We start from the raw sequence: 22,500 nt of genomic DNA on the forward strand, positions 1-22,500 counted from the left end.
GCCTACCATCGCTGGCCAGGCTGCAGAAATTGACTTGTTGAGGAATGCTGACCTTGGTGGCGCTGGCGACGGCGCTATCGAGGCCGAAAAGGCCGTTGATTATGCCAAGGACGTCGAGCTGCTCAGCAAGGAACTTCCTACTTTCTCCGCTCTTCCCGCCGATTTTGCCACCAAAGAGCTTACCGTCTTCCTTACTGGTGCTACCGGCTACCTCGGTGCCTTCATTTTGAAGGACTTGCTTTCTCGTCGAGTCAGGAAGGTCATCTGTCTCGTCCGTGCCAAGTCTGCTGATCAGGGTCTTCAGAGATTGCGGGACAGTGGTGAAGGCCGTGGTGTTTGGGACGAAGAATGGGTGAAGCAGGATCGTATTGAAGCTGTTATTGGTGATCTTGCCGAGGAGAAGTTTGGTCTTTCCCAAGCCGAATGGGACCGTGTCGCGGAACAGACAGATGCTGTCTTGCACAACGGTGCTATCGTCCACTGGGTCTACCCTTATCCCAAGCTTCGCGCCGCCAATGTCATCTCTACAGTCACTGCCCTCCAGCTCTGTGCCCAGCACCACAGCAAGCAATTCTCTTTCATCTCCAGTACTGCCGTTCTCGACGCCGAAGCATTTGTTGCCAAAGCTGACGAAGTCGTCCAGGCTGGCGGCAAGGGATTGTTGGAAAACGATGACCTTGAGGCTGGTAGGACTGGTTTGAACGCTGGTTATGGACAGAGTAAGTGGGTTGCGGAGAAGATCATCATGGAGGCTGGTAAGAAGGGCTTGTCTGGTTGGATCCTGAGACCTGGCTACGTCCTCGGTCACTCTCAGACTGCTGGTAAGTTATCGAATCGCCTTTGGGGTGATTAGGCTTGAAAACTGACATTGTTTACGCTCAGTTACCAACACGGATGACTTCATCTGGCGAATGGTGAAGGGCTGCGTCCAGCTGGGCCTTATCCCTGAGATCAACAATGCCATTATCTGCTGCCCTGTTGACCACGTCGCCCGTCTCTCCTCCCTCGCCACTCTTTCGTCCTCTGCTTCTTCCGCTTTCAACATCATGCACGTCACTGGACACCCCAAGATCCGATTCAACGACCTCCTGGGATCTCTCCAGTTGTACGGCTATGACGTCAAAAGAGTTGAATACGTCCACTGGCGAACGAGGCTTGAACAACACGTTCTCGAGACTCAAGACAATGCCCTCTTTCCCCTCTTACATTTCGTCCTCGATGACTTGCCTACAAGTACCAAGTCTGCCGAGTTGGACGATACTAACGCTCAAAATTTGGCTGCGGCTGCGGGCGAGGTGAGGACATCTGGTGTAACTGAGAAGGAAATCGGATTGTACATTGCTTGGCTAATTCGAGCTGGGTTCTTGGAAAGCCCTCAAAAGAAAGGCAAGTCGTTGCCAGTGTTGGAAGGCGGTGCGATGAAGGCGATTGGTAGGACTACTGCAGGTAGTGCTTAAAATTTGATTAGGACTAGAGAACTAAAATGATCTAGATGCAGTATTATGATTTGGATACTTTCGCAAAATGCACGGAGTATACTATTGATTCGAAGTATGAGGATAACCGAGAGAGAAAAAGGAACGCCGAGGGTGGTGGGGCTCTTTCACTTCTCGAGGACCAGCAGCTCGTTAACCACATCCTCTAAATTATTGCCAAGCTATTTAGAAGGATCAGCTGGCTGCTCAGACCAGACGTCGACGTTATTGGAGGAGTCTGCAGTGCGGTGTGCTTTTTTATACGTGGAAGAGCGAGAGTGTAGATCTCTTTTCAAAAACGGCATCGCCTTCTTTCCACGTCATCACTTTTATTGATCTCGAACGAACAATCTGACTTTCCGATTGTTGTTACGCTTTGTTGAAATGACTTCCCACATGAAGGATGACAACAGAGCCAGGATCAGATTACAAGTGTTACCATTAATTATCCACTGATTGTCATCTAAAGATTGCCAGGTAGCTCAAAAGAAGCATAACGAACAAAGTCGTTGCAACATGTACTGGCCAACCGCGACAACTCGGCTTGTCGGCACACCTTACCCGCTAGACAAGGAACCTATCGCACACGCACGATCAAGCAGAAAAGGCAACTTCTTCGCCATCGTTACAAGAGATGGCCTCGGGGTTTGGGATGTCAGAGTAAGCATTCGTCAAGGATGGTGGAGTAGACGCTTACTCAGTGCAGCCAACTGTTATGCAAGCTGCTGTGTTGCGGTCGAAAACGAGTATCGACCGATTCGGCAGCAATGTGGATGTTTTCTGGGCTCATGATGGTCGAGGACTTATCGTTTTGGTGAGTAAAACATGGAATTATTCTTATCTTGGCGAGTCATATTGACATATCATTGTAGACGGATACTTCACACTTGCTCTTCTACCAACTAGTACCCTCGTCGCGTCCCTCGTATGATTCGCCGGGCCCATCACCACCCGGTCCAGGCGAAGGAGACGTCATCATGGGATGGGAACTTCGTGCTCTCGGTACTGCGTTTGTCATGGGAGGTTGCGAATCCGTACTCCCCCAGGCCCACAATATCATGATGACGCTTCGACATCCACCATCTATACTCTCTGTCCCATATCCAGCTCCTAGCCAACTGCTCACACCGCCTAATTCTCATTTCCCTCCTCCTCCTCTTGACGCAGCTACAGAATCCCAAATTGAGTGTGAGACTTGGGATCTTGGGAGCTCTCGAAGCTGGATTATTGGCAAAGAACCTCCAATACCTACAAAACTGACGGCACACAAGACACCGGGGCTGCCAATGTTGCACACTATGTTAACCAAAGATGGACGAGCATATGCTGTTTACCAGGCAAGCCAACTTATACATGTCTCAAGCAGCGAAGCGCAACGGACCCAGCTATCCGCTGGGCCCAAACATGTTGGGATAATCATATACCCGCCTCCCCTAGACCTGTCAAAGAAGATGGAGGTGCTTGATATCCAAAACATTAAGGCATCTGAAGATGCTGTAGAAGATAAGGCGGTGGAAATTTGCATTAACTTTAGATTTAATTTGATAGCTGTTGGTTTGGAAAGGTAGGTTCTGTATCACAGAGAGAAATGCTGACCGGCAGCGGTAAAATCAACATTGTTTCGCTCCTACCTTGGCCTTCTGCCCCCAAATTGTCGCATACTTTAGATCTACGTCAATCAGGCAATCTCAGTGAGTCCATCGGTTGTTAAGCGAGTTAATCACTAAACAAATGTAAGGGTCATCACCCGGTCAAGTCAGGAGTTTAGCGTGGACGGGAGATGGGTATTGTCTCGCCGCAGGATATGAGCGCGGATGGGCGGCATGGAGTATGGGCGGCCGCTTGAATGGCTGGGGTGTACAGGATAAGGATGAATCTGAGGATTCTGGGGTGATCGATCTGGTGCGTTACGTTTACCTGCAACTCGGCAAAGCTAACTGTTTGACAGTTTTGGATTCCAGGAAACTTGGAACTGTTCGTCTTGCGACCTTACGAAAAAGGGAAACCTCAGATAGAGGTTGTCTCTTTTACAAAGAGCGCAACTACGAACCAGCCATCGCCCGATAACACTCGATACGCCTTTTTGCAGATGGACGATCGAGTCATGGTGTACAGAGGTGCCGATCAACCTGACATGAGTGTGATCAATCCCGAGTCTGACGTGTGGCAAAGCATCAAGGTTCATCGGTTGCACAGATTTTTACGGGCCACTCTGGCTGACATCTGTTTCGTAGATCCCAACCGCATACATTGCTACAAACTGGCCAATACGCTACGCTTCGATATCTTCCGATGGAAAGTTGATCGCAGTTGCCGGTCGTCGGGGTCTCACGCACTACTCGGCGGCGTCTGGGAGATGGAGATTATTCCAAGATGAGAGGGAAGAGCGAGATTTTACTGTTAAAGGAGGCTTGTTATGGTTCCACCACGTACTCATCGTTGCCGTAGATGCCGACAAAACCCATCAAGTCAGTATTAAACCAATTAGAGATCCAGCTGACATGTTGCAGATTCGACTCTATTCGCGCGATCTCGATTTGAGCGAGGTTTTACACTCTCAAACTCTACCGTCTCCAGTACTCGTCATGACTCTCCTTGAAAACTCTTTGTTGGTCTATACCGCCGATAACATGCTGTATCATTTCCTCATCCTTCCCACCCAGTCGAGCATCAAGTTGCATCTTTGCGGCAGTATAAGTTTCAGAGGTATCATAGAAGTGCCAACTAGAGTGAGAGCTCTGTCTTGGCTCATCCCGGAGGCGCAGAAGAGTAAGCAGTCTTTATGGTCTCATTTCAAAACTAACGGGTTTGTAGCACATGGTGATCCCGCCGATGATCTAATTGTGGCGACTATTATTTTCCTTGTGGACGGGAAGTTGGTCTTGTTACGACCACGTCGAGTAAGCATCAGCTCATGGGCCAAAATTACGACGGCTAACGCTCCTGAAGGCTCGAACAGATGAAGTACGATACGATATGCAGATCCTCGCTGATCGTATTGAAGCATACTGGACCCATCTTCAGGGTGTCGGCACTCTTGAAAACTCCCTGTGGGGATTTGACGGGCTGAACATGCGCATTTGGCTGGATGCGTTGACCATTGAGGCTACAAGGGTTGATCTCATGTCTGATGCTTATGAGAACGTGGAGGAGAGTGTCAAGTTGCGGCTTGATTTTTACCCTTTATGTGAGCCTCTCATGATAATTCATGCCAATGGCTGACAATATGCTGTAGCGATACTCATGGACAAGGGCATCATCATCGGAGTTGACTATGAATCTTCTACCCGTACTCTTCCTTTCCCCATCCACAAAACCTTCACGGGCACCCACCTCTTCCTCCCTCAATTCCTCCGCTATCATTTATCTTCGTCTCCTCCTTCTCTGGCCAATGCACTCATTTTGGCGCATCACTATCAGCCTTTGGTATACTTTGCCCATTCGCTCGAGGTGCTACTACATTCTGTCCTCGAGGATGAAGATTTGTCGAAATCAGACTCCAATAATGAGGACGGAAATAGCAAGCAAGGAAGCGTACTTGCGGCCGTCATCGTTTTTTTGGATTACTTCCCAGAAAGCCTCGACGTGATCGTCAGATGCGCGCGAAAAACTGAAATTGAGCGATGGCCAATGTTATTTGACCTTGTCGGAAAACCAAGATACCTGTTCGAAAAGTGTCTAAAGGATGGCAAGATTAGAACAGCGGCCAATTATCTGTTGGTGCTGCACAACTTGGAAGGACTGGAAGACGCCGATGTGAGCGGATACTTACATCAATGAATATTAGTGAGCAGAACTAATCCTGTAATAGGACACGATTCGATTGCTACGCCAAGCCATCGATGGGAAAGAGTTTCACGTGAGTAATGTTTGCCAGCGTTTATCTCGGCTTATTTCTGATTTCGCCATAGCTTTGCAAAGAGCTTCTCCGATTCTTGCATTCCATTGATGATTCTGGTGATGCACTACGCATGGCTATTGCCAAAGTCGGCATCATTGAACCTGCTGGCACAGCGAGCGGCAGCGAGACACCCACAAAATCATCGCAACCTTCGACTCCAAAAAGGACATTGCTGTAAACGGTCTTAGGGAAGTTGCTGGCAAATGCTGTTATATGGGTTGCCGTCAATGGCACATGCATGCAGGACATTTGTCAGAATGCTCAAGGGAACGAACGGACCATATACTGTATTTAAAAACCAACGAATTCAGCTACGATGATTGTCAGACTTATCCCAGGGATTATTCAAAAGATTACGTACACTCGTTGGTGCTCACTCCCCTATCTACCTTGTTCGAGAAGATCTTTTTGTACACAAACCTCTGATCGTACTCGCGCATAACCTCTGCCGAAAGTAGCATTCGATCTTTGACGAGTTGAGCGTATGATTGTGCCAGGTTGGAAAGGAGGAATGTGGTGGAGACATGAAGAACAGGGGTAAGGAAAGGGTTGATGTGCGTGAAAAGATGGGTAATGAAGGGCGCAGTTGGAGGGTATGCGCTATTGAGAGTATCAGCTGAATTCTAAAAAATAACAGCACACTTACCAAAAGAAGGCGAGACAAAATTCTGGTGGGTCCCAAACCCGCAAAGACTGGATCTTATTCTCAGCTTGACCAAGGTCCTTCAATGAAGGGGCATTCCCTTGCGGACGGCCGAAAGCTGAAAACACCGCATGGCTGTATAGCGTTAGATGATTACTTACCAAAAAAAAATTACACATACATAAGCAGCTTGATTATAAAAATGAGGGATCTGCCAGTAAATTTGAGAACTTTTGGGGCCCAGGGCTCCGCTTTGGCACGAGGTGCTGCCTCAAAGACCTTCTCGTCATCGTCGTCTTTGGCAGCTTTGACTTTGGGAGCGGGGACGGGAGAAGCATGTGGAGAGTGTACTGTCTCCTGCGCCTGTAAAATTTCAGCATGAATCAAGTCAAACACAGCCGTTACTTACATTTCTAAGCAACATGTCGTATGTTCTGAATCGAGTGAATAAGTAAATTGCGTTACCAACCGCCATTGCCATTAGCAAAAGTACAAGGATAGCCCTCTACACCAAATTATCAGCTTTTTCAATTAGTCGTACAGAAGGCTTACTACACGACCCCCCAATAGACCAGATTTTCCGCCCTTCTCCTCGTTCTCCCATTCATCCCAGCGGCTTGACACATCGTTTCGAGTACGACTTGTCCTCAAAACGCTCTCAAAGTCATCGCTTTTCGCCGCAAAGAGAGGGGCAACAAGCAGATAATGAACGACATGGATAGCTAACGCTATGGGATTTGCCATATGAGGATCTGGAAGGATATCCAGAATAGAAGCGGGCGTATGATATAAGAATTTGTCTGTAATTTTCTGAGGGAATCCAATGACCCTAGGACATGTCAGTAAATAATTAAGGCTACAGCCTTCAACAACTTACCGTTGGTAGAGAGGCTTCTTCCTGATAAACTTCTTCTTCTTCGCGCTCGATTCTGCACCTCTCAGTTTCACATCCTCTTCAGCCCGTCGAGCTGCTTTAGCACTGGCCACCATGTCAAACGGGATACTAGCACTCTTGCTCAGACTTTGTGGCGGAGTGGATAACGCATAAGGGGAATAATGTATTATTGGTGTGGTCACCGGTGTACTAGTAGAGGAACCAACACTGCGATAGCGGCTGATGGACTCTCGGCTCGGTGTCGCAAACTTCTTTAAAGGTGTCCGAGTGGACCCCGATGGCGAGGGCGAATTTGGGTCTTCTGAAGCCACATTGCTTCTTGACAACTTCGAGGGCGGCTGAGCAAATGCGGGAAGGCTCCTTCGTGTGGACCTGGCGAGGGGTGATTGTGACATGCTGCTGGTATTGAGCAAGAATTGAAGAAGAATTAAGTGATCACTGATGTTTGGACAAACAACCAAAGCAGGTTGATAAAGAATGAGAAGTTTACATCATAGTAAACCATTGAAATTTACATTAAACAAGTCCGCGTAGCACAGTGGTAGTGCGCTTGACTACGATTCCTCCTTCTGGATCCGAATCAAGAGGTCGCGATTTCGAATATCGCCGTGGATTTCTTTTTGCTTTTGGAGTGTGTGTCTGAACTTAATATTTTATCCCAAGCAAAAATAGCGTGGCGTGCATCATTCTATTTGAAGACCAACGAAGAAGGCAGGTCTGTTCATTTGGGTAGTTTGTTTTTTTAGCACGATCTATTCCTTTTGTTTCTCGCAATGGGCTGATATGGTCGGTTTGAAGCCCCACCATTCCGATATCGTCCTATGCGCTACGTATACTTCAAGGTATTTAGATGACATGCGCCCAATTACACTATCCGACTCTCAATATCCTCCACTATTGTTCTAACACTTTCTAGTACGACCCATTCCCTTCTTTCCTTGTATTGCTTGATCACTCCTCCAATCCAGTCATCTCGTTGTGAGACAGTTGGAGCATTGACAGATGGTGGACACTAAATTCGTTGTTAGCACAAGATCTGGTATTTAGAACCAACCTTAAGATTCTTCATTATAGTCTCCCAGAACCCTCTCCAGCCCCATCCTGCATCCATTTCCAACAAGTTCTGCACTTCCTGAAACCACTCCTTCTCCCACTGATCATCTTTCGCGCCTAGTCGTTCAATGATCATGCCCTTGACGTCTGCTATTGAGTCCTCTACGCGATCTTGAGAGATACAAAGAGTTCGGTAAATGTGCGGCAGGGTGGGTGACGCAAAAAAATTGTGGTTGATCGATATGCACTGCAAATTAGCTGGTGCCGCCGCTGTAGGACGTACAAAGTCAAGGTTGACGACTTGATGATGCCACCCGGAAGGGACGAATATTATTTCACCCTCCTATTGAAAGTTAGAGATGACTTATTAAATGAATAACACACCTCTTGAATAACTTTTATCGCCCCTCCTTCTTCTTCTAAATGTCTCACATCGAATATCAACTCTCCATTTTCATCTTTGACCCGACCCAACTTGTCAGGGGGGAAAAGCCACCACATCTTTCGACCCACTACGTTCGCCGACCAAGAATAAGAGCCATAAACATCACTATGCAGAGGCGTATACGTTAATGCTGGCCCGACATAGGTAAACCTGAAATCAGATGGGGAGGCCGAATTGCTGATGGGCTCCATTCGAGGCGATGGAGTATATGGAGGGTTGAGCCAGTCGTCTATCCTTCTTTCAATTTTTCAGCACTATCATTTAACAACACATGAAACCCACCTCTCAAGCTTTCTGGCACAGAATACAGCTCGCCAACACCTTTACCCTCGCTTTCCAGCTCAGCCATAAGATGCCAGTCTTTGACATACAATCCACGCCCTTCTTCCGATTCTTGATCTTCCCAAAGGTCCAGCACTTCACCCAATGGCTTTTCAGTTCGTTCGAACTCTGAAAATTGGGGCTGAAGTGTGTTTGCAACGGGCACTACGTGATGCGAGTATTGCCGAAGAGCCGGCAAGTTCGGTAAAGATGCTGTAGATTGAGTATTCGGTTTTCGAAATAATCCAGCGGCAGGCCAGGTAAATGTATTATTCGAAGACAAAAGGAATGGGGTATTCGGTATCAGATGGTTATCCTGCACAGTCATGAACATGTGAAGATAGGTACAAGTAATCGACTTACTAAGAAGTCGACGTAATTGAGATGGTCATAAGTAGGGAAAGGTCTAGGTGGTACGACCGATAGCATTCGATCTATCTCGATTCGTTGATCCGGTGTTGGCGAGAAAGATCTCATTTCAAATGATTATGTAGTTCCTGTAATGATTTTGAATATGAGTTGTCGTTGTTAAAGGGTCAAATAAAGGTTATAACAACCCCGCCTCTTCTACGTATATATAACAACAGTTGCATTCTTCATTTCCAAGTTATGCACGTTAATTGCTTTGATAAATTATTGTTTTTATAAAAAATATGTGAATGTTCGTTTAATAGCGGTTATTACTGGCTTCTTAGTATAACGGTTAGTACATGAGATTCTGATTCTCGTGACCTGGGTTCGACTCCCAGAGAGGCCTGACATTTTTGCATTTTTGTTACTTTTATACCATCTTATCTGTCACAAGCGTCATGTCATTTAGCGTAACTGCCCGCTCCGGATGATGTTGGAGCGCGATTTCTATGAAAGCTTCCTTTTTCGGCCGTTTTCCAATCGAGACTCTACGGGAAGACGCATATTGGGTGGAACTTCAAAACATGTAAGCACCGTGCCGAAGTCTCCCTACGAGTATTGTAAACAGCACACTTGTAAACTATAAGCTGGTTCGCGTATGGTCGTAGATCCGTTTCACAATTGACAACCACATGCATTGCTTATCGCACTAATACTTTTTTCGTACTGCCGCCCGTCTATGAGAAGTCTTGAGCATCCAGCTCGCCAAGTAACATGTTTGTATCTTTTGATCCTGTCAAGATGATTGGTTCTCTGAATGCATACCAATCAGCGACTTTGCCTCTCGATATCGGAAACAGAATTAATAGTGACATACCTAGGATGGAAATCCACGCCAGTCACAGTTCCCTTATGCCCCGGAAGCTTGTACAGCACCTTGCCCGTCTCAACTTCCCAAACAGTAACGGTCCTATCTCCACCTCCTGCCGCTATTCTTTGTCCGCCATCATGTCTTGTCCACGCACATCGTATGAGGGTTTGCTCAAAACCTGCTGGTGCGCCGGTGAGAGATCTGTACACGCGCATGGGGTCGGAAGAAAAGGGTCGGACGTCGTAGATGATGAGAGCAGAATCGAGAGCATAGGAGGCGAGGTAATGGCCGTTAGGCGAGAGAGAAAGGGAAGCAATGGTATCGGTGTGGCCGTGAAGCGTGTAGAGAACTTTGTTCGTTCGAAGGTCCCATACCTACAATCTGTCAGCTTCAGGACTGAAATAACTCGCGGGGGTATAACCTACCTTGATGGTGTTGTCAACTCCACCAACGAAACACTGGTTCCCGTCTGAACTCCATTCCACAGCTGTCACTGGACAATCTCGCTCATCATCAAACTCTGCCACAGGGTCTTTCCCATCCAATGCAAAATCCCAGACACGAGCAATCCCATCATCACCACCTGTCAACACGAGCTCTCGACCGCCAGAGATGGTGACGGATATAGAGTTTAAGGGGCCATAGTGTGCAAAGTAGCGGGAAATGCGTTCACCGGTACGTAAGTCAGTAGATATGAGAGTGCCGTCTGCAGCACCCTAGTATGTTGTCAGTGATGATTTGTGAAAGCGCATGATAGACTGACAGAGTAGATAGTTTCAGAGTCGAGGGAATAGGCGATATCAAGGATAGCGGTCTTATGGACGTTTGGAAGGATACCGTAGTTGTCGTGTGGGGGATAGGACTTCCACAAAGCTACAGGATTGTAAGAGATAGGCATCCAAGTAATATCTTAACTTACAAATACTGCGGTCCACCGAACTAGCCGCAAGAGTCTGTCCTGAAGGGTCAAACACACAAGCCGTAATCTCGCCCTGCTTTTATCAGTTTCATCCGCGTACGTCGTCAATATTTGAAGACATACACCATGAGCAGCCGACAATGACACGATAGGCGCTTCAAGACTACTCGTCCTCTTGACACTCCTTATCAAAGCGTTTTTCCGCTGTCCTTCTCCTGAAGAAGCAACGGTCATGACCATGGTGTTTTCGTCGGCCTCATCCTCCACTCGAGCACGTTTCGAGAGGGCCATTCCTGGGCCTGCTGTCGGTGGCGACTTCCTGACGGACATGGCGGGCAGTTTGTGATAAGAAATAATAAATATTTCCTCGGGCAAGATGTGTATAGTATATGTGTCAGTGCAAGCAGCAGTAGTGGTGAAAACGACCTCACATGGAAGAGTGACGTGTTAATTTGATTCCGCTCCCCTCACAACAACATCATCACCACCGCCAACCACCACCATCACCGCCAGCAGCGGCGCCACAGTACAATAATTAATAGTCGCTGACAGAATCAAACTCTCCATGCATGAGACACGATGCAGACCCCAGCGCATCATGGCCACCGACTACATGGCCACGGGGCAGTCATCAGAGAGGACTTCTGTAGCTTCTGCGGAGGTACAGACGCCATTAACAAGCAAGGCGTCCAGGAAACCATGGTCAGCTGCGCGGCCTGTGGACGGAGTGGCCATCCGACATGCCTGAACATGCTTACTCCAAAGCTCAGGAAGCGGGTAATGATGTATGACTGGCACTGTATAGAGTGCAAGACGTGTGAGCAGTGTGCAATCAAAGGTGACGATGTGAGTACTATCATCTCGTCCCGCAAGCACATTGCGCTGATGAAAGTAGTCGCGGTTGATGTTCTGCGATACATGTGATCGTGGATGGCATAGCTACTGCCTGAACCCGTACGTGTATTGCTAGAAATATGCAAATGAGTACTGACTTATTGCAGGCCACTGGCAAAACCACCAAAAGGTATGTTGTTGACAGTAGATACGTGTGTATTGACGCGTTATTGACGCGAACTGGCTGTGTAATAGGTTCATGGCATTGTCCAAAATGTTTATCACCACCTGCAGTCTCATCAGGATCTATTAGCAACCCCAGATCAGCTACCCGACCCTCAAAGTTACACCCACGCCCTTCAAAACCAGGCAAAGCTCGACCAGCCAACACTCCCAACACCTCTAATAATCGTCGTCGGCCAAAACAATCATTAGCAGGAGACGATGCCTTGTTTACTAGCCACCGTATCAAAGTCAAGGTACCGAATCCTAATTATCAATACAGGGATTCGGAAGAAGGAAGAGGAACACCTATGATTGTACGACTGAAAGTACCCAAAAGACCAGTCGAAGAAGAGCCGGAAGAAAAGAAAATACCGTATGGAGGGGTCATAACAGGTGACGACGCAGATACTACTCGGACAAAGATAACAGAAGCAGATAAGGAAGCGTACCAGATGGCAAAGAATGCAGCAGAAAAGCAACTCGGTGGTCCTGTCCCTACAAGGGAAACGCCAGGGCCCGGCTCACCTCTGCCCATGGCATCACCTAGCGGTAAAACTACACCTTCTTCAAAGTTCCCAGCCACAAGCAGACCTCTCCGAGACCGACTACTCCACCAAACCTTACCCGACGCGTACCCATTCCCTTCCACACCAGGCACAACGCAAGAAGTGGTTCCTTGGACAGGGAGCGCAAGATTAGAGAAAATCAAAACTATTAGGTTTGGGCCGTATGATATCAACACATGGTACTCTGCGCCATATCCCGAAGAGTATGCATATGTGCCGGATGGGAGGTTGTGGTTGTGCGAGTTTTGTTTAAAGTATATGAAAAGCGGATTTGCTGCGACGCGGCATAGGGTATGTCTCTTCAACATCATAGTGCGATGTGCACTGACGCGGTATATAGTTGAAATGCAAATCAAGACATCCGCCGGGAGATGAGATCTATCGCGAAGGTGCTGTCTCAGTTTTTGAAGTGGATGGACGCAAAAACAAGGTAGGTCTCCTGTCCTTTCCATTTTATCTCATTAACTCCTTTACTAGATCTACTGTCAAAATCTTTGTCTTCTCGCCAAGATGTTTCTCGATCACAAAACGCTCTATTACGACGTCGAACCGTTTCTTTTCTATGTCATGACCGAAGTCGATGAATTAGGCGCTCGATTTGTCGGATATTTTTCAAAGGAGAAGCGGAGTATGGACAACAACGTTAGTTGTATCATGACCCTGCCGGTGCGACAACGTAAAGGATGGGGTCAGCTTTTGATTGATTTCAGTGGGTCATCATTGCCTTTTTTTGTGAGGAGCAATACACTAAGTGTGTACAGGTTATCTCCTATCGAAGAAAGAAGGACGAACAGGTTCGCCTGAAAAACCACTTTCTGGCCTAGGAGCCGTCTCATACAAATCCTACTGGCGTCTCACTGTTTTCAAATACCTCCTCAACGCCATCTCTCCATCTTTCAACCATACTCTCGAACTACCCCCCGTCCCAGACGCCACACCTGGTCCTACATCCGAATTGGACTTCAACTCTAACACAGAAACCAAACCCACTCCTCCTCGCATAACATCCAAAGACATATCCAAAGCTACTAGCATGACGCTAGAAGATATTTTCACCACGCTATCTGCTGAAGGAATGATCAATGTTCTGGATGACCTGACGGTCGATGCGATAGGGAAAACACCAAACAGTGCTCGAACAAGAGGTCGGAGCCGGGGTCGTCCGAATGTAAATCGTCGCAAGGCAGATTTGAATGGCTCAGGTACGCTTGATCCCCAAATACATCAGGATGAAGACGATCATGTCAAGCTACCAAAACGGTATGAGATTTTGCTGGATAAAGCGTATCTTCAAGCGGTGGTGGAGAAACATGAGAAAAAGGGGTACTTGAAGCTTGCACCGGAGAGATTGAAGTATCACCCATTCTTGGTTGCTAGACAGACTGAGGAACCGGAGAGTGGTGGAAAGAAAGAGGATGAGAACGAGGAAAATGGGAATGAAAAAGATAAGGAAAGGGAGGATGAGAGCGAAAATGGAGTCGTGAGGTTTGTGGACTCAATTGCCGAAGCAGCGCATATCATCGCCCAATCGCACGCGCATTTTCATACTGTTCCATCCTCTACAATATCCCGCACATCGCATCATCCCGTCTATCCTACACCAACCCCGAATCACAACTCGATCCCCAATCGCAATACTACATCACCCGCGAGAAATTTGCGTAAACGCAAGTCTGATGTTGTGCTCGAAACACCCGTGAGAAAGTTGAGAAGTCGGGATAACATTCGAGAAGGAATGGGAACGTCGCCGAGGACATTGCGTATGAGGAATGCTGTGGCGCTGGGCGAAGGAATTGCAGAGGGGGAAGAGGAAAACCAAGGGCTTTCCAAGTTGAATCAATTACCTGTCAAGCCTGTTACCCAATTCGCTGATGGCGAGATTCCTATCGACCCAGCGCTTCTCGAAGAAAGTGTCACTCTTGACCCTAGTATGTATGGTAGTGTCGGTGAAGAAGTCTACGACAACGATGCAGAAGGGGAAGAATATATCGGCGAAGATGACGATGCAGAAGGAGAAGAGTATATTGGGGAAGAGGAAGATGCAGAAGGTGAGGCGGATGAGGAGTATATTGACTATGATGTTTGATTAGGTCATTCTTTTGTACAAGTTTCGGGCTTTGGGTTGCATTGACCCTATATATAATCGTCGTGCATGGTATGAATGTGTAATATAGTAGCGACCATATATGTGAAGCACTATTAGGATAACATGGTAAACCAGACAGCAACATCGTAGGTAGCGAACGAGGAGTCGCCGCGAAGACATGTCGTCGTTATTCTCTTGCACTCTTCGGCTGGTTCAGTCGTGAAAGCCCCATGGGTACAGGTAGCTGAAGTATGTTCTATTTTGGTAGCCAATGTTGCAGATCAGCAAGCAAACAGAGAAAATCCTTTGTCAGTCCAGAAAATGGGGGTTGTTAACCCACAATACATCTTCTCTCCTCTCCTTAATTATTGCATTGGCGACCAGTTAGTAGGGATGATCATCAGACAATCATGGTTCAATCAATGATTCCTGTGCATTCCACCATCACCATCCTGTCATCCTCTTTGAGATTGGCAAAGTACGCAGGGAAATAAATATTATAAAGTGCGTCGGGCCTTCATACCTGCCTTGTCTTCTATCTCGGTAGAAGAGTAGTAATAGGAAAGTCACGACTGAAGCAAATGCAATGAAGCCCCAGGAGGAATCACCTAATAAACAGCATGAAGCAACTGTACCTTCCCAACCACCACTGCTTCTTCCTCTAGATAATCTATCCTATATGCTTTCAACTTCTCAAAATCTCAACCAAAACCATGCGCCATTCAACTTCTCTTGCTTTCAATGATATGAATGAATGTGTATCCAATCATTACTGTCGCCGCTAAAGGCCTTGGCGATAAGCGACGGGCCAGAGGCATATCTAATCCCCCCAAGAACACGGAAGGCGAAGAACAAGGGCAAAAAATCGCCGAATCGAAAATAGAGACTAATACTCGTACTGGCTAACGTTCTGCGGATGCTGCTTCTCTTTCAAATTAAACATAAAAAAAGATATAGGCCATGTTTCGTAGTACACATATCAGAAATTAGTGTCTCATCAAGTACAAAGTACTTGAACGCATTATTTTGGATCCATTCTACTACACATCCTACTCTCCTTCGAGATCTAGTATTCATACAACACCACCCCCCTTTCGCCTCGGTCCACCCGAACTATACTTATTTCTCTCTGTGGCTTCATCCCTCTCCGCGGCCGCAGCAGCTGCTCTTGTCATTCTTCTCGGCGTCCCTTGTGTTTGATCTCGAATAGCGGTGATGGAAGGTGTCACAGGCGGTGCAACCTTAGGTTGAGACTGGATACCGCCAGAACGAAGAATGGGAGGGGGTGGAGGAGGAGGAAGAAAATCAACGGAGGCCGGTTGCCAGGCCGATGATGATGGGTGAGGAAGGAAAGAGAGGGTCTTGGGCGGGGATTCACGGCGAGCAGGTGCTGAAGGGGCTGGTGAACGCACGGGAGATGATGAAAAGGAAGATGGAGCGGAGGGCTGGAAGTGTGAAGGAGACGGTGAGAAGGAGGGTTGGAATGATTGAGGCGAGGGTGACTGATACCTCGGTTCAGGTTGTTGCTGAGGTTCAGAAACGTTCATTTGTTGTTGGAATTGTGTCGTCATTTGTCTACACCGACATCAGCCGACAGAACAGAAGAAAGAGGACATCACTTACCCGACATCAATTCGCCTAGTATTGAGGAATTGCCCGCAAGCGGCTTTGAAACCATGGAGCATCTCCGCAAAACTGTTATAGAATTTGATCCCTTCCTCAGCGTTATCCACAATCTCCCTCCATTTCCAATACGCAAGATCCATATCCTGCAGTCTTCTCTCGCGCTCCTTGATGATAGGGTCATCCTTGCGCTCCGAAAGGAAACTTTCGTTTTGCGTCTGAGAACAATGTCAGCTTCCACGTCAATTTTTGAACAAGAATACTCACGCGAATCTGCTCTAACAGCTCGTCATGCTTCGCGACTTCTTCATCCATCTCTCTCTTCACTCCCATATACTTCTCAAGGCCTTTTTCGAACAGATCCTCAAACCATTCAGTCTTGACATCTCCGCTTCCACCATGGGCAAGCTTCGCCGCCTCCTTCAGGACCTCTGGACGGATATCATCGGCAGCCGATATCTGTCGAGCTTCCCGTACAAGCCGGGCTCGGTGTGCGATGCGATCGTCGAGCTCTTCCAAACTTGCTCGCAAAGGCCTTACTGACGGAGGGAGCGATCCGGATGGAGATGTTGTCCCTGGAACATAATCCTCCATCTCCATCTCTCCGGCAGCAAGGATCCCAACCAAACGTGCCCACTCTTCCCACTTTGCCCTTACAGTTGCGTCGCTCCCACCAGCTTGTTTGATCGTCGCCTCGTACTGCTCCGCCATTTGGATCAAAGGCTGATTGGCAACGTGCGATGGCTGTCTAGTCTGCTGAAGCTCAGGTTGACGGGCAATCAGTGACTCGTTTTCGGTAGCTTCTTGGTCAAGGATATCCATAGCTTCGTTTAGGCTTTGCACATTGGCGTGAGCAAGGCGGTTGACTTCGTCGAGAAGGGAGCGGATTCGTTCGATGCCGCCGGAAGAGGCGACCTCCTCGGATTTCTTGAGGAGAGAAGGAGGGAGCCCAACAGGCCGATCCAGTGCTTGTATCGAGCCAGGGAGGTTAAGCGATTGTAAAGTGCTATTTGATACATAAGTACGATGGTCAATCACTACACAAACAAACATACCTGGCGGCGAGACCATCAAGCTCCTCTCGCTTGCCATCCAAATCTCTCACAAGAGTATCCTTTCTATCATCGTAGATACCTGCATTTCATTAGCGCCTTGGCATTGTGTCTCATTTATATATACTTACTGAGAGCTAGGTGTACTCCATACGGCACCAGACCGCTGAAGAGAGGCTCCATTCCAGCCTTTCCACCCATCAACCAAGCCACTGGCTCGGCGACTTCCGCAGGTACATTGACTTTAACCATTCCCACGCCGACGATCGGGGCGAGCTGGTTGGCAGGGGGAATAGGCTGAACGTAGACAAGGTCGTTGTCTCTGACAGCACGTTCAAGTGAAGACTTGATCGCTGCGTGAAGTTGCTAGATGTTTATTTTCAGCTATAGAGATAATTTGTGAGTAATATTACAAAGAGCCAACCTTCAAATCCGAAACGACAGAGTCGGCCACGCCTTTCCGAGCAGCATCCAAACCTTTCTTCGCCAAGCTTTCGGCCACCTTTAACCTCCCAATCTCTTCTCCGTACCGGCTTTTCTCAAGGTCTTCTTGGCTTAAACGGAATTGAGCAGCAGCCTCAAAATGCATTTGCTTGACATTCATGTGTGCCGTCCAATTCTGACCGGTAGAAACTATGTTAGCGAAGAAACTTGCCAGCTAATCAGACTCACCAAAGGGAAATAGGATGACGAAGGGTAATCCGTCCCATTCATGGAAGCCAAAGCAGCCTTGTAGTATTCCGACACCTTCATTGAAAGCTTCCCAATCAGACCATTCTTGTAGGTTCCCTCTGTCACAACCGTTTAGTATGTTCACAGAGAAAGTCAGGGACCAGCATTGCGCATAACTTACGGAGGACAGCCTGCTGCCAATAGCACTCCTGAGCCTCAGCAAGCACGAATTCCTTGAGAGTGCCGAGGAATGATTCCGTCATATCATATCCTGCAGCTTGAGGCGATGAGAGTTCAGATCGAAGGGTAGGAAGAACAGAGGTGATAAGGTATTCGAGAACACCTGCTGCTGCCTGATGAACGACCTGATCAGCATATATTTAACCCTGAGATAGTAGGGCTTACAGTGAGATAACCCAAAGCTCTTTTAATCCCTTCTGCTTCTGCTCTTCTTTCAGCCGCGGCCATAGAAGCATAAAGTGCCGTCATGTTAAACAGAACACATGCTCTCTCGAACGTCAGAGAGGAAAGCGATATAGGTGCGTCTGGACTGAGGGAAAATGTAGCTGGGAAAGGAAGATAGTAGGCGAAGGGAAGATTGATATCGGAAGGGAACTTCGTGGAGAGGAATGCCAGCTGCGCATGATATCTGAATTTGTCAGTATATCAGTAAAAGTATTCGACGCTCTGTTTTATAAAGCACTCACCTCATGAATGCTCTTATAATCTCAGGATGCGCTTCAAGTTTAGCCTCCACCCAGTCTTTCCTCATTCCCACAAGAACATCCACATCTTTCCTGAATGCTTCCGAATGGGTATCTCTGAAGTGAGCTGAAATGTAATCCAGAAGATGTTTGGCGAAAGAAGGAAGAGGAGTGGCTGCCTTCGTGGGGATCGGAAGGAAATTTGACTGTACAACAATTAGCAATGGATCGTACTGACTAGAAAACGGCTAACCATATCGATCGTGAAGAAGTAGCAAAATGGAAGTTTAGATGTGACACCAGAAAGCGAAATCTATAGGATAGCAGAAGTTGTTAGATACGTATTCGTCATCGGAATGCTTAGGACATATCTGACGTAATGTCCTATGTAATTCGCAAACGGACTGAAGGACATCCAGAAGCTGATAGATCAGCTGAAAACGGCTTCTTAGTATAACGGTTAGTACATGAGATTCTGATTCTCGTGACCTGGGTTCGACTCCCAGAGAGGCCTGATATTTTTGTTGTTCTCGCTGGTCGTTAATTTTTTTTGGTTTTTTTATGACAAAGCTGCTGATCTGTGCCTTGGCATAATGCGATAACTCATGCTCAGTTCAGCAAAATACCCAAGCAACAAACCAAGCATTTTACTCGCACTCACATGATTCTCGGACGCACGGCGATCTTGGGCACATCATCACGTTGTAATAGACTAGTTCGTTGCATAATAGAAGAAGAAAGAACCAAGAAACAGATCCCTGCATTTGCGCATCCCTGACCTCGTCCTTCCTACGTAGGTACAGCCAGCACCACGCCTCCATCTGCTTACACGTAACTCCAACATCCTCAACATGCTTTTCCTGATACAATGGGTCAAAGGGTCGACCCTCAAGGTACCTCTACCTTTTCTTATTTACTCCACCAAGTAGCTTTGTCAAGCGCCTGGGCGCGGCCTTGACGCTCGCCAACTCCATCTCCAGAAGCGTGTTCCTCGCTATCAACTTCTCGTTGGTTTCTACAAGTTTGAGCATGGCGGCGTGTTGAAGTCTAGGTTATCTATGATGCACGAAGAAAGAGAAGAATATCGGATCGTACAAAAAAGTATAAAATCGCCCAATCCTTCCTCGCTTGTCCTCAACTCTTCCCCTGAACCTCCACCACATCACACGGACTGCCGCAGGCCCTATCACCCTCTCCTCGCATCTTGAATCAGCTTTCTTGCAGATGTGCACATTGATAGATGATAAATGGAAGAACTGTGTTAGATAATAGGTAAAAGGCTCTGCGCGTCTTTGGAATGTCTGCTTGTAGACGTCCGAGTTTTTTGTAAGAGAAAAAACGTGAATGTATGGTATCACGATGTCGTTGGATGAACCGCAAGCCCCAAATTGACGCCCAATTCTCCACCATAGACCACTTCTGCCTGTTCGACGACATGTCTCGGCGTCAAGAGGGCGCATTGCTCAGCGTATTCGTCGATCTTTTTCACCAATTCCTCTTTCTGCATGATAGAGAGGTGTCGAGGGGCCGAAGTCGTATGGGACGCGTGTACGACAGTGTAACAGCCGTAGAGGATGTTTTTGAGACTCTGCATAGATCTGCGACTTTCTGATAGCTGTCACGGGGTTGTTTTCTTGTGCTCAAGTGCGAGAGTCATACAATCAGTCATTGTGGAGGTATAAGATTGATGATATGTATGGTATAGGGACGTCTGAGCGAACATCCAAATTGCCATGCGTCCGAAAATCACGTGAGTACGAGTACTGTACATACTTCTTGATCTTACATGATGTAGAACAATGATACTTGCGACTGCGTTGAGACGCTCTGGACAACTTACAGTACATCCATGCACGATCTCTGCAACCCCGTTTCGCTTAAGAAGTTAAGAAGTTAGACCGCTACGGTTGCTGTTCAAACTCCATGGCTTTACCCCTTTTGGCACTTCATCGTAAAGCAAAACCATCTCAAAATCCAGCAATGAGAGCCAGTAAAATGCGTTCTATTACGACACATAATACCCCTTCGCCTCAAGCTCTTTCTCCACTTTGGCCCTAAAAGATCTCACGGCAGAGTCGGCTGTCATTCGCCAGATGGGTACACCGACGGAGCTAACGATAAGCCAGAGTGTGTCGAGTAAAAAATTATTGGTCGGCACACCACCGTTGGAACGTAAGCGGATAGGTTCGGTGACCAGGTTGTCTGTGATTTGGTAGTAGCCCTTCTTCAAGCCTGAGCGGGACCTAATCAGTTCTCTTCATCTTACATAAATGTAAGAAAATAGACGCACCACTTTCCAAAGCCGCCGCACAGACGTCCGGAGTGATAGGCGTATCCCCTTCTTCAATCTTCTTTGTCACAGCTGGCTTTGTCCTATTTTCCGCATCGAATCCAGGGCCGCTGATACCACACGGTAAGAAGATGTGGATATCAATATTGTGCAGCAACATTTCTGAGCGCAGAGCATCTGAAAGGCCGCGAAGAGCGTATTTGGCAGGAGAGTAGGATGAGTATCCGGCAAAAGAGACGTAGGAGAGGAAACTGGCGACAAAGATGATTTTGCCAGTACGGCGTTGTTTGCTCATCATTTGGCATGCCTCCTGTCATTTCTTCCATGAGCTTTTTCCCAAAGGATCCAGGAAAACAGACGAAACACACGTGAGCGGTATAAGCCGATACCCAGTACACACCATCAAGTCCATCTTTCAACTCTTGCTTTGTCGTTTCAACGAACAGTTTCGGCCGAGAGAATCCAGCACAGAGGTAGACATAGTCAGGCGCTTGGTCTGCGTGTGGCTTGCACGCAGCGTGGATAGCGTTAGTAGAGGCGATAGGGGACGTGAGGTCTGCGGCGATGCACTGGATGATCTGGCCCGGTGCTGCGATTGCCTACATTATAATCAGCTCGGGCGCTCTTTGTTTACCCTCTAAATTCACTTTGAGTTCCTCAACCACACCTTCCGCCTTTTTACTATCTCTCCCGACAATCGTGACATGCGCTCCTTGCTTCACCAGCCGCTCCGCAAGAGCCTTGCCCAACCCCGACGAGCCGCCTGTGATGTAACAGTGTTTCCCTCGAGGGTCGTAGTTCGATTTCCGGAATGGCCAAAAGGGCATCGCGAAGTAGGTGCCTATTATTAAGATTGCCGATAAGAGGAGCGCCAAAGGGGTGGGCATTCCTTGTTGCCTTATATATGGGTGGTTTGAAACGGAAAGGGGGGATAACGAAGGTCGTTTGATGGCCAAAAACGAAAGGCAATCCAAAGCTCAGTCGTGCCTGGATACGACGCAACTGCCCGGCGGACCACTGTGATAGACAACTTTTTTCGGTGTTGTTGTGACAACTTTCTGTCTATTCGACAATGCCGAAACCGATTCCTCAGCCAGTCGCACCCTTTTCGAACCCCCACGAGGACGAGGAGCGAACAGTCCACACAGTCTACGAAGCTATCGCTCCTCACTTCTCCCAAACGAGATTCAAAGTCGGTTCAACTCCTTCTGCCACTTGGTCTAAACAGACTAATGTTCCCACTTTCCCATCTAGCCATGGCCGCTGATCGCCCAATTCCTCTCCACGCAACCACCCGGATCCATCGGCCTCGATAGTGGGGCAGGAAACGGCAAATACTTGCCCGTAGCGCACCAAGCGGGATGCGAAATGATCGCATTAGATCGGAGCTCGGGCCTGTTATCTCATGCTCGCAAAATGGGTTTCGGCGGGCTCAACGCAAACAGGCAGGAAGATGATAGAGAAGAAACAGGGGACGGGAATCAAGTGGCCGAGTGTGTGAGAGGGGATATGGGGATTGATGCTTGGCGAGCGGGGGTGTTCGATTTTGTAATTTCCATTGCGGCCCTTCATCA

The 22,500-nt window shown here is 47.7% G+C and overlaps 9 protein-coding genes and 3 non-coding genes across 12 annotated transcripts in view; 7 read left to right on the forward strand and 5 right to left on the reverse strand.

Annotated features, from left to right (window-relative positions):
- CNG00170 (aminoadipate-semialdehyde dehydrogenase, putative) overlaps nucleotides 1-1,538 on the forward strand; it is a 4,566-nt gene extending 3,028 nt beyond the window's left edge. Inside the window, exons 4-5 of the mRNA XM_571745.2 lie at nucleotides 1-821; nucleotides 883-1,538. The exon at nucleotides 1-821 is cut by the window's left edge and continues 1,174 nt beyond it. Of these exons, the coding sequence (XP_571745.1) occupies nucleotides 1-821; nucleotides 883-1,457 (1,396 nt within the window). The 3' untranslated portion in view covers nucleotides 1,458-1,538. The remainder of the gene's footprint in view (nucleotides 822-882) is intronic.
- A 335-nt stretch (nucleotides 1,539-1,873) lies between these two features.
- On the forward strand, nucleotides 1,874-6,620 carry CNG00180 (conserved hypothetical protein). The gene is made up of 13 exons (XM_024657482.1): nucleotides 1,874-2,135; nucleotides 2,182-2,289; nucleotides 2,348-3,039; nucleotides 3,078-3,166; nucleotides 3,214-3,377; nucleotides 3,424-3,654; nucleotides 3,710-3,943; nucleotides 3,986-4,244; nucleotides 4,290-4,375; nucleotides 4,425-4,662; nucleotides 4,711-5,231; nucleotides 5,287-5,334; nucleotides 5,387-6,620. Exons 1-13 carry the CDS (start codon nucleotides 1,992-1,994, stop codon nucleotides 5,552-5,554), a joined length of 2,982 nt encoding a protein of 993 aa, XP_024513164.1. The 5' UTR covers nucleotides 1,874-1,991; the 3' UTR covers nucleotides 5,555-6,620.
- CNG00190 (expressed protein) lies at nucleotides 4,633-7,319 on the reverse strand. Its single transcript, XM_024657483.1, has 10 exons — nucleotides 6,897-7,319; nucleotides 6,572-6,848; nucleotides 6,429-6,524; nucleotides 6,201-6,382; nucleotides 6,023-6,154; nucleotides 5,738-5,976; nucleotides 5,656-5,687; nucleotides 5,512-5,582; nucleotides 5,248-5,450; nucleotides 4,633-5,153 (listed from the first exon to the last, which is right to left on the reverse strand). The coding sequence occupies exons 1-7, from the start codon at nucleotides 7,307-7,309 to the stop codon at nucleotides 5,668-5,670; spliced, it is 1,359 nt and encodes a 452-aa protein (XP_024513166.1). The 5' UTR covers nucleotides 7,310-7,319; the 3' UTR covers nucleotides 4,633-5,153; nucleotides 5,248-5,450; nucleotides 5,512-5,582; nucleotides 5,656-5,667.
- Nucleotides 7,320-7,438: 119 nt separating this feature from the next.
- Nucleotides 7,439-7,529, forward strand: CNG00200. Its single transcript has one exon. It is a non-coding gene; the product is annotated as a tRNA-Arg (tRNA).
- Nucleotides 7,530-7,589: 60 nt separating this feature from the next.
- Nucleotides 7,590-9,266, reverse strand: CNG00210 (conserved hypothetical protein). The gene is made up of 6 exons (XM_024657484.1): nucleotides 9,097-9,266; nucleotides 8,695-9,049; nucleotides 8,352-8,641; nucleotides 8,251-8,310; nucleotides 7,969-8,214; nucleotides 7,590-7,926 (listed from the first exon to the last, which is right to left on the reverse strand). The coding sequence occupies exons 1-6, from the start codon at nucleotides 9,208-9,210 to the stop codon at nucleotides 7,780-7,782; spliced, it is 1,212 nt and encodes a 403-aa protein (XP_024513168.1). The 5' UTR covers nucleotides 9,211-9,266; the 3' UTR covers nucleotides 7,590-7,779.
- A 152-nt stretch (nucleotides 9,267-9,418) lies between these two features.
- On the forward strand, nucleotides 9,419-9,490 carry CNG00220. The gene has a single exon. It is a non-coding gene; the product is annotated as a tRNA-Gln (tRNA).
- Nucleotides 9,491-9,756: 266 nt separating this feature from the next.
- CNG00230 (U5 snRNP-specific 40 kDa protein, putative) lies at nucleotides 9,757-11,256 on the reverse strand. The gene is made up of 6 exons (XM_571754.2): nucleotides 10,998-11,256; nucleotides 10,875-10,947; nucleotides 10,719-10,828; nucleotides 10,381-10,671; nucleotides 9,962-10,329; nucleotides 9,757-9,897 (listed from the first exon to the last, which is right to left on the reverse strand). The coding sequence occupies exons 1-6, from the start codon at nucleotides 11,202-11,204 to the stop codon at nucleotides 9,822-9,824; spliced, it is 1,125 nt and encodes a 374-aa protein (XP_571754.1). The 5' UTR covers nucleotides 11,205-11,256; the 3' UTR covers nucleotides 9,757-9,821.
- Nucleotides 11,257-11,402: 146 nt separating this feature from the next.
- Nucleotides 11,403-14,679, forward strand: CNG00240 (conserved hypothetical protein). The gene is made up of 7 exons (XM_571756.2): nucleotides 11,403-11,720; nucleotides 11,770-11,828; nucleotides 11,876-11,898; nucleotides 11,964-12,790; nucleotides 12,840-12,929; nucleotides 12,977-13,208; nucleotides 13,261-14,679. Exons 1-7 carry the CDS (start codon nucleotides 11,454-11,456, stop codon nucleotides 14,583-14,585), a joined length of 2,823 nt encoding a protein of 940 aa, XP_571756.1. The 5' UTR covers nucleotides 11,403-11,453; the 3' UTR covers nucleotides 14,586-14,679.
- A 932-nt stretch (nucleotides 14,680-15,611) lies between these two features.
- On the reverse strand, nucleotides 15,612-18,934 carry CNG00250 (intracellular transporter, putative). Its single transcript, XM_571758.2, has 11 exons — nucleotides 18,890-18,934; nucleotides 18,640-18,842; nucleotides 18,338-18,581; nucleotides 18,114-18,285; nucleotides 17,933-18,051; nucleotides 17,685-17,879; nucleotides 17,392-17,626; nucleotides 17,264-17,342; nucleotides 16,476-17,214; nucleotides 16,209-16,426; nucleotides 15,612-16,160 (listed from the first exon to the last, which is right to left on the reverse strand). The coding sequence occupies exons 1-11, from the start codon at nucleotides 18,890-18,892 to the stop codon at nucleotides 15,659-15,661; spliced, it is 2,709 nt and encodes a 902-aa protein (XP_571758.1). The 5' UTR covers nucleotides 18,893-18,934; the 3' UTR covers nucleotides 15,612-15,658.
- A 144-nt stretch (nucleotides 18,935-19,078) lies between these two features.
- Nucleotides 19,079-19,150, forward strand: CNG00260. Its single transcript has one exon. It is a non-coding gene; the product is annotated as a tRNA-Gln (tRNA).
- A 1,256-nt stretch (nucleotides 19,151-20,406) lies between these two features.
- On the reverse strand, nucleotides 20,407-21,872 carry CNG00270 (oxidoreductase, putative). Its single transcript, XM_571760.2, has 4 exons — nucleotides 21,574-21,872; nucleotides 21,295-21,525; nucleotides 20,927-21,236; nucleotides 20,407-20,868 (listed from the first exon to the last, which is right to left on the reverse strand). The coding sequence occupies exons 1-4, from the start codon at nucleotides 21,811-21,813 to the stop codon at nucleotides 20,642-20,644; spliced, it is 1,008 nt and encodes a 335-aa protein (XP_571760.1). The 5' UTR covers nucleotides 21,814-21,872; the 3' UTR covers nucleotides 20,407-20,641.
- Nucleotides 21,873-21,969: 97 nt separating this feature from the next.
- CNG00280 (conserved hypothetical protein) overlaps nucleotides 21,970-22,500 on the forward strand; it is a 1,486-nt gene continuing 955 nt past the window's right edge. The window contains exons 1-2 of the mRNA XM_571762.2: nucleotides 21,970-22,118; nucleotides 22,181-22,500. The exon at nucleotides 22,181-22,500 is cut by the window's right edge and continues 37 nt beyond it. Coding sequence (XP_571762.1) covers nucleotides 21,999-22,118; nucleotides 22,181-22,500 — 440 coding nt within the window. The 5' untranslated portion in view covers nucleotides 21,970-21,998. The remainder of the gene's footprint in view (nucleotides 22,119-22,180) is intronic.

This window comes from Cryptococcus neoformans, assembly GCF_000091045.1.
Source record: "Cryptococcus neoformans var. neoformans JEC21 chromosome 7 sequence".
Taxonomy (NCBI): domain Eukaryota; kingdom Fungi; phylum Basidiomycota; class Tremellomycetes; order Tremellales; family Cryptococcaceae; genus Cryptococcus; species Cryptococcus deneoformans.

What these genes read in the sequence shown, in the direction of transcription:
- CNG00180 (XM_024657482.1), top strand. Translation starts at nt 1,992, where the DNA reads ATGTACTGGCCAACCGCGACAACTCGGCTTGTCGGCACACCTTACCCG. An exon ending in TCGGGGTTTGGGATGTCAGA is followed by an intron (nt 2,136 to 2,181) that starts GTAAGCATTCGT and finishes TACTCAGTGCAG; the next exon opens with CCAACTGTTATGCAAGCTGC. An exon ending in GTCGAGGACTTATCGTTTTG is followed by an intron (nt 2,290 to 2,347) that starts GTGAGTAAAACA and finishes ATATCATTGTAG; the next exon opens with ACGGATACTTCACACTTGCT.
- CNG00190 (XM_024657483.1), bottom strand. Translation starts at nt 7,309, where the DNA reads ATGTCACAATCACCCCTCGCCAGGTCCACACGAAGGAGCCTTCCCGCA. An exon ending in GTCTATTGGGGGGTCGTGTA is followed by an intron (nt 6,525 to 6,571) that starts GTAAGCCTTCTG and finishes AATTTGGTGTAG; the next exon opens with AGGGCTATCCTTGTACTTTT. An exon ending in GGGAGTGAGCACCAACGAGT is followed by an intron (nt 5,688 to 5,737) that starts GTACGTAATCTT and finishes CAATCATCGTAG; the next exon opens with CTGAATTCGTTGGTTTTTAA.
- CNG00210 (XM_024657484.1), bottom strand. Translation starts at nt 9,210, where the DNA reads ATGAGATCTTTCTCGCCAACACCGGATCAACGAATCGAGATAGATCGA. An exon ending in TGTGCCAGAAAGCTTGAGAG is followed by an intron (nt 8,642 to 8,694) that starts GTGGGTTTCATG and finishes AAAGAAGGATAG; the next exon opens with ACGACTGGCTCAACCCTCCA. An exon ending in CGATAAAAGTTATTCAAGAG is followed by an intron (nt 8,311 to 8,351) that starts GTGTGTTATTCA and finishes AACTTTCAATAG; the next exon opens with GAGGGTGAAATAATATTCGT.
- CNG00230 (XM_571754.2), bottom strand. Translation starts at nt 11,204, where the DNA reads ATGTCCGTCAGGAAGTCGCCACCGACAGCAGGCCCAGGAATGGCCCTC. An exon ending in CATTGTCGGCTGCTCATGGT is followed by an intron (nt 10,948 to 10,997) that starts GTATGTCTTCAA and finishes TGATAAAAGCAG; the next exon opens with GGCGAGATTACGGCTTGTGT. An exon ending in GGCGTGGATTTCCATCCTAG is followed by an intron (nt 9,898 to 9,961) that starts GTATGTCACTAT and finishes GTATGCATTCAG; the next exon opens with AGAACCAATCATCTTGACAG.
- CNG00240 (XM_571756.2), top strand. Translation starts at nt 11,454, where the DNA reads ATGCAGACCCCAGCGCATCATGGCCACCGACTACATGGCCACGGGGCA. An exon ending in ACTGGCAAAACCACCAAAAG is followed by an intron (nt 11,899 to 11,963) that starts GTATGTTGTTGA and finishes GCTGTGTAATAG; the next exon opens with GTTCATGGCATTGTCCAAAA. An exon ending in TGGATGGACGCAAAAACAAG is followed by an intron (nt 12,930 to 12,976) that starts GTAGGTCTCCTG and finishes CTCCTTTACTAG; the next exon opens with ATCTACTGTCAAAATCTTTG.
- CNG00250 (XM_571758.2), bottom strand. An exon ending in ATTATAAGAGCATTCATGAG is followed by an intron (nt 18,582 to 18,639) that starts GTGAGTGCTTTA and finishes TGACAAATTCAG; the next exon opens with ATATCATGCGCAGCTGGCAT. An exon ending in CTTGATGGTCTCGCCGCCAG is followed by an intron (nt 17,215 to 17,263) that starts GTATGTTTGTTT and finishes TGTATCAAATAG; the next exon opens with CACTTTACAATCGCTTAACC.
- CNG00270 (XM_571760.2), bottom strand. Translation starts at nt 21,813, where the DNA reads ATGCCCACCCCTTTGGCGCTCCTCTTATCGGCAATCTTAATAATAGGC. An exon ending in GTGTGGTTGAGGAACTCAAA is followed by an intron (nt 21,526 to 21,573) that starts GTGAATTTAGAG and finishes ATTATAATGTAG; the next exon opens with GCAATCGCAGCACCGGGCCA. An exon ending in TATCGGCTTATACCGCTCAC is followed by an intron (nt 21,237 to 21,294) that starts GTGTGTTTCGTC and finishes AAGAAATGACAG; the next exon opens with GAGGCATGCCAAATGATGAG.